Genomic DNA, 7,500 nt, shown 5'->3' on the forward strand with positions numbered 1-7,500 from the left:
CCAATCTCGTGTTCATTACCTATAGAGCTACAGTGTTTGACCGCTCTGAAGTAGTCGAGTATTTATTAAAACAAGGAGATTTTCTCACTGTCCTCACTGAAACCGGCCTAACTCTCATATTGCTTGCTGCACAACATGGAGCTGACAAAACGGCTACCCTGTTGCTTAAGAGCGGAGCCGATCCGAACTCAAGGACACCCGATGGGTCGACTCTATTGCACAAAGCAGTTCGTAGTTCGAGGACATTGCAAACAATTATGGATGTATGTAATACTCATTGTGTGTATGTATGCTCGTAGTAATTTTGTATGTCTACTTGTTTGTCCATCTTCTCTGTAATCAACTGCTTAACTATAATGGACGTTTTCAACACTCATTGTGTGTATGTATGTTTGTACATCTATTATGTATGTGTATGTGTTTGTCCATCTTACTTCTTAATCAACTGCGTAACTATTGTTACACACTTTTCACTGTGCTCGTCTAACTGTAGGCATTGGGAGGCAGTCTACCCAACCTCATTAATCTTCAAGACCTGAACGGATTCACAGCTTTACATTCTGCTGCTGCTTCTGGCAGCGTGCAGGTAAGTCAATACCAACATCATTACTCAATACTACACAAGAATTTTTTCCAATGATATCAATAAAATGGTTTGCTTTGATATCAATTAGTCTGCATATTGTTATTTGTTTTCCAGGTTTTGTTTTGTTATCAATTAGTCTGCATATAATTATTTATTTAGAGTTTTGTTTTTGGTATCAATTAGTCTGCATATTGTTATTTGTTTTCCAGGTTTGGTTTTTGTTATCAATTAGTCTACATATTGTTATTTGTTTTCCAGGTTTTGGTTTTTGTTATCAATTAGTGTGCATATAATTATTTATTTTAGGATTTTTGTTTTTGATATCAATTAGTCTGCATATTGTTTTGTTTTCCAGGCTTTGGTTTTTGTTATCAATTAGTCTGCATATAATTATTTATTTTAGGATTTTTGTTTTTGATATCAATTAGTCTGCATGTAATTATTTATTTAGGGTTTTGTTTTTGGTATCAATTAGTCTGCATATTGTTATTTGTTTTGCAGGTTTTTTTTGTATCAATTAGTCTGCATATAATTATTTGTTTTAGGATTTTTGTTTTTGATATCAATTAGTCTGCATATAATTATTTGTTTTCCAGGTTTTGGTTTTTATTGTCAATTAGTCTACATATTGTTATTTGTTAATATCAATTAGTCTGCATATAATTATTTGTTTTAGGTTTTGTTTTGATATTAATTAGTCTGTATATTATTTGTTTTCCGGGGTTTAGTTTTTGATATCAATTAGTCTGCATATAATTATTTGTTTTTCAGGTTTTGGTTTTTATTGTCAATTAGTCTACATATTGTTATTTGTTAATATCAATTAGTCTGCATATAATTATTTGTTTTCCAGGTTTTGGTTTTTATTGTCAATTAGTCTACATATTGTTATTTGTTAATATCAATTAGTCTGCATATAATTATTTGTTTTAGGTTTTGTTTTGATATTAATTAGTCTGTATATTATTTGTTTTCCGGGGTTTAGTTTTTGATATCAATTAGTCTGCATATAATTATTTGTTTTTCAGGTTGTTTTTGATATCAATTAGTCTGCATATTGTTATTTGTTTTCCGGGGTTTTGTCTTTGATATCAATTAGCTGCAAATAATTATTTGCTTTAGGTTTTTGTTTTGATATCAAGTAGTGTGCATATAATAATGTTTTAGGTTTATATTTTTGATATCAATTAGTCTGCATATTGTTATTTGCTTCCAGGCTGTGTCGCTACTCCTCGACAAAGATGCTCGTGTTGATGTCACAAACAGTGACCTTGAGCTCTCTCTTCATCTCGCTGCCAAGTGATCGCATCATCTTTGTGTACAACGCACGTCCATTTGGCCAAATTGTTTTGCTATCTTCATGCAGGGGTGGCCATCTGTTGGTCGTTCTGAATTTAGTGAATCACGGCTACATGCAGATCAATGACATTAACATACAAGGGAAGACTGCACTCCATCTTGCATCACAAGAGGGTCACGTTAATGTCGTAGACTATCTGCTGCAACGAGGGGCTAGAATTTCCAGGTACGTGTTGGTTGTATTGTAAGGTAGATGGTGACTTGGAGGCTTTAGAAATGTGTGTTAGAAGTGGATTGGGTGAAGAGCTGGTCAGCTGTTAATATGCATGAACGTAGATACGTCTGTTTGTCTGTTTATTTGTTTGTCTGCGTTTGGGGTGTCTGTCTTTCTGTCTGTCTGTTTGTCTGTTTGTTTGTCTCTTTATTTGTCTCTTTATTTGTCTGTTTCTTTGTCTGTTTGTTTGTCTGCCTGTCTGTCTTTCTGTTTGTCTGTCTGTCTGTTTGTCTGTCTCTGTCTGTCTGTTTGTTTGTTTGTCTACCTGTTAGATATTGTATGTTGATACAATGTATTAGTGTAAGGCTTTATGTCACACTTTATGTTAATTAATTAAGTCTATGAGGATTATGTGTGTTGGACAACTTCACCAGATCATGCCCGATGAATGTTGTAAGGCAGAAACGTGGCAATTTTGTTTACTCAAGGTGTGTTGATTTCAATTTTCTTGGTATTTTTATGTATCAAGTTACTGCAGAACAGACGATTTCTGTTGGTATTTTCTGTTGATTTGTTGTTTCTCACACGTCTGTCTATCTGTATGTTTGTGTGTGTGTGTGTGTGTGTGTGTGCACGCGCACTTGCATTACTATGTGTCACTGTGAGTGTGTGTGTGTGTGTGTGTGTGTGTGTGTGTGTGTGTGTGTGCGTGTGTGCGTGCGTCACTATGTGTCACTGTGTGTGTGCACATGCATGCGTATACATACACCTCAACAAATTGATGCTTTTCTATTACAGTGACCACCAAGGCAGGACACCCATCCATCTTGCTGCTGATGTCGGATCAAGCGGTTGTCTAGAGTTGCTCTTGATGCAATTCGAGGACTCAATCGATTTACAAGACAGTGAAAAACAAGTCTGCCAACAGACAATCAATCTCGCATTCAATTGAGTATAATCACGAATTTTCTAGAATACCGCACTTCACCTGGCAGCACGTGGTGGGCACTCGCGGCTGGTCTGTATGCTCTTAGACAAGAGAGCTAAAATAGAGGACAATAGTGATGAAGACAACGTGCTTGACGTGGCATTGAATACATCTGCGGCTTCAGGTGTTCTTCTCGTTCTGACTGAACATGAAAGGTTTGTGAGTTGTGTGTGTGTGTGTGTGTGTGTGTGTGTGCGTGTGTGTGTGTGTGTGTGCGTGTGTGTGCGTGTGTGTGTGTGTGTGCAGCGTCAGCCACAGAGTAAGTCGTTTATGTCACACATCTCTCATCATTCGATTTATGTGACAACAAAGACAATCCACACTTAATTAAATCATTCGCAGGTCTGTGAGAATGAATTATATATAGGCTTAACGCACGTTAATAGGGCGTGGCCACATCACCTGCAGAGATATGAGAAGGGATCTTGAAGGACATGCTGTACAACAGTCTGATATTGTGTGATACAGTCAACTTTGATGACCATGTTGAGACAGCAACATCGTTTCCACAAACAAATCAATACATGTGTCTGTACATGTGTCTGTACATGCGCCTGTACGTGCGTCTGTAGAGCCATCTGTACATGCATCTGTAGATACATCTGTACATACGTCTGTAGATCCATCTGTAGATGCGTCTGTATTGTAGATACATCTGTACATGCGTCCATCTGTACATGCGTCTGTACATTTGTCTGTAAATCTGTTTGCACGTGTGTCTGTACATCTGTCTGTACATGCGTCTGTATGTGCGTCTGTAGATCCATCTGTACATGCGTCTGTAGATACATCTGCACAGGTATTGGTAGATTTGTCTATACATGCATCTGTACATCTGTCTGTACATGCGTCTGTACATCTGTTTGTAAATCCATTTGTACATGTGTTTGTAGATCTGCCTGTACCTGTGTCTGTACATCTGTTTGTACATCTGTCTGGTCATGCATCTGTACATGCGTCTGTACATGTGTACATCTGTCTGTACATCTGTCCGTACATGTGTTTGTACATCTGTCTGTACATCTGTTTGTACATCTGTCTGTAAATGCGTCTGTACATCTGTCTGTACATGTGTCTGTACATCTGTCTGTACGTCTGTCTGTACATCTGTCTGTACATGTGTCTGGAGATCCATTGTACATCTGTGTGTACATGCGTTTGTACATGAGTTTGTACATTTGTCTGTACATCTGTCTGTACATGCGTCTGTACATGCATCTGTAGATCCATCTGTACATGAGTCTGTACATCTGTCTGTACATGTGTCTGGAGATCCATCTGTACACGTGTCTGTACATGCATCCGTGTGCATATACGAAGAGTCTATGTTTAGATGGGCCGAAATGATGAAACCACAAGGCGACGCCGGAAAGAAATCCCAACTGCAGTTTCTCGTAGAGAAGAAGCCAGAAGCAGCTGTGGTGAGTCAAAACGCCATCGATCTGTCATCACAACAACCTTGTCACCATTTCTATTACGTATAGAAAATATTAGACAATTGCATTAGCAAGGAGAATGCTCCAGATGCACCCAACCACAAGGTTTCTAAGAGATGAGACGATGGCCGACTTTGTGTATTTACTGGCCGTTTTCTGCAGGTGATTTATAATTTTACATACTTGCAAGGAGTCGTAGACAAAGACGATTCGGTGTCTATGGATCAATCGTTGGCTGCATTGAAGGTGAGAGTTGGTTGTTGGTTGGTTTGTCGGTTTGTGTTTTTAGTCGGCTGGCTGGCTGGTTGCTCAGTCTGTTGGTGTGTTAGGCAGTTGACTGGCTGGCAGGTTAGTTGGTTGATTGTTCAGTTGGTTGGTCATGTAGTTCGTTGATTGGCCAGTTGGTTTGTTGGTTGGTCAGCTACATTGGTTGTCAGTCAGTTGGCTGGCGAACCTGCTTGTTTGCATCGATTAGTCACCCTTTCATTTATTTATTTACTTATTTTGTTGTCTGTTTGTTAATTAATTAATTAATTAATTTACATTATTTACTTATTTATTTACCTATATGTTTGTTTGTTTATTAATTAATTTATTTACATTATTTACTTATTTATTTACTTATATGTTTGTTTGTTTATTAATTTATTTATTTATTTATTTATTTACTTATTTAGTTACTTATTTATTTACTTACTTATTTATTTATTAGTTGTTTGTTTATTTATTTATTTTTAATTTATTTACTTATTTGTTTGTTTGTTAATTAATTTACTTATTTATTTGTTTGTTTGTTTTATGTTAATTATTTATTTATTTATTTATTTATTTATTTACTTATTTACTATTATTTATTTATTTGCTAATTTATTTATTTATTTATTTACTTATTTGTTTGTTAATTAATTAATTAATTTACATATTTATTTATTTACTTATTTGTTTGTTAATTAATTAATTAATTTACATATTTATTTATTTACTTATTTGTTATTTAATTAATTAATTAATTTACATATTTATTTTCTTGTTTATTTGTTTGTTAATTTATTTATTTATTTTTTTAAATTTATTTACTTATTTGTTTGCTTGTTAATTAATTAATTTACGTATTTATTTGTTTGTTTATTTTATGTTAATTTATTTATTTATTTATTTTTATTTATTACTTTAATATTTATTTAGTTATTTAGTTATTTACTATTTATTTACTTATTTATATATTTGTTAATTAATTAATTTATTTATTTGTTAATTAATTAATTAATTTATTTACATATTTTTTGTTCATTAATTTATTTATTTATTCATTTATGTATTTATTTATTTATTTGTTATTTTATTTGTTAATTAATTAATTAATTTACATATTTATTTGTTAGTTTGTATGTCGTTTTATTGTTTCTTGTGTTGCGCTTACGGCTTTTCTTTACTCAAATATTGTTCCTTAAACAGACGATGGCAGAAGTAAAGAGTGAAGAATGCCTCCATCATGAACTTTGTGTCGTATTCCTCAATGTCAAATGGTATCCAACAAATGATCGTTGTGACCCTGATTTGTGTGTATATGTGAAGTGTGTAGGAGGAAACTTGGCTGGACTGTCTACATTATCAACTTGCTTATCTACAGCATCTTCGTTGCTCTGTTGACCTATTATGTGTTTGATTTCCCTCGTTATCCGAATGCAGTAAGTGACATGCAAAGGAATGTGGAATGTTGTCTATAGTCAGTTCGCTCAGTAATGGTATTGTGTGTGTGTGTGTGTGTGTGTGTGTGTGTGTGTGTGTGTGTGTGTGTGTGTGTGTGTGTGTGTGTGTGTGTGTGTGTGTGTGTCACAGTGTGTGTCACAGTGTGTGTGTCACAGTGTGTGTCACAGTGTGTGTGTCACAGTGTGTGTGTGTGTGTGTGTGTGTGTGTGTGTGTGTGTGTGTGTGTGTGTTTGTCACTGTGTTTGTGTGTGTGTGTGTGTGTGTGTGTGTGTGTGTGTTGTGTGTGTGTGTGTGTGTGTGTGAGAGAGAGAGAGAGAGAGAGAGAACAGGGGATGGTGAGCTAGTGATAATATATATACATAATAATTAATAAACATATAAATTAATTAATGTGTAATTATTAATAAAAAATATACATAATAATTAATAAATATGTAATTAATTAATGTATTAACAGACATAGTTGTTCATTCATTCTACTTGACATATTTTCTTCTCACAGTTGTTGTAGCAGGGTGTTGCCAGTATTGCTCTAGTTATAGCTATTGATATCAATAAAGTTGTTGTGTTTTATCAATTAATAATGTATAATTATTAATAATAAAAAAATACATAATAATTAATTAATATATAATTAATAAATATATAATTAATAAATATATAATTAATAAATATATAATTAACTGATATATAATTAAATAATTATTTTGTATTTATGTAAGTCTGTGTGTTAGTTTCCTGATGGCAATTGTTTTCGTGATTTGCCGATTCGTTACATCATCATGGTGTTCTCCATTGTGAACCTGCTGAAGGAGACGGGGCAACTCGTTACAGAGCGAATAATGTACTTCCTTCATTTCACAAACATCATCGAATGGACGCTGTACATTTCAACACTCGTGTTCATGGATCCGATCCAACTGTTCAAATCAACATGCGAGAACTCTACGATGACCGATACAATGAACAGAACGAGTACGTGTGTCTATCACTGTCCAGGCGGAGTGTGGGAGGTAGGAGCGATTGCGATCTTCTTTGCATGGATGAACATGGTGCTGTTTTGGAGGAGGTGAGTTGACAATCACACATGTGGATATCTCTTAATAAATTATACTGTGGTCGTGTGGCACACGTCAACCATGGTCACGTGACATGAGCTCTGGTCACGTGACATGCGGCCGGGTGATGTGATGGACTGTGGTCGCGTGACATGTGGTTATGTGACATGTGACCAACTGTGGTTGTAGTGGCAGATGCTGCATGATCA

At 34.9% G+C, this 7,500-nt stretch overlaps 1 protein-coding gene across 1 annotated transcript in view; it reads left to right on the forward strand.

The window, feature by feature from the left end:
- The window catches only part of LOC134192748 (transient receptor potential cation channel subfamily A member 1-like), a 17,077-nt gene that overhangs the window by 6,560 nt on the left and 3,017 nt on the right, over window positions 1-7,500 (forward strand). Inside the window, exons 8-19 of the mRNA XM_062661496.1 lie at window positions 26-263; window positions 494-586; window positions 1,803-1,885; window positions 1,953-2,111; window positions 2,898-3,015; window positions 3,073-3,242; window positions 4,421-4,508; window positions 4,572-4,628; window positions 4,686-4,769; window positions 5,979-6,049; window positions 6,106-6,211; window positions 6,968-7,302. Coding sequence (XP_062517480.1) covers window positions 26-263; window positions 494-586; window positions 1,803-1,885; window positions 1,953-2,111; window positions 2,898-3,015; window positions 3,073-3,242; window positions 4,421-4,508; window positions 4,572-4,628; window positions 4,686-4,769; window positions 5,979-6,049; window positions 6,106-6,211; window positions 6,968-7,302 — 1,602 coding nt within the window. The remainder of the gene's footprint in view (window positions 1-25; window positions 264-493; window positions 587-1,802; window positions 1,886-1,952; window positions 2,112-2,897; window positions 3,016-3,072; window positions 3,243-4,420; window positions 4,509-4,571; window positions 4,629-4,685; window positions 4,770-5,978; window positions 6,050-6,105; window positions 6,212-6,967; window positions 7,303-7,500) is intronic.

This window comes from Corticium candelabrum, chromosome 17, assembly GCF_963422355.1.
Source record: "Corticium candelabrum chromosome 17, ooCorCand1.1, whole genome shotgun sequence".
In the NCBI taxonomy this organism is placed as follows: Eukaryota; Metazoa; Porifera; class Homoscleromorpha; order Homosclerophorida; family Plakinidae; genus Corticium; species Corticium candelabrum.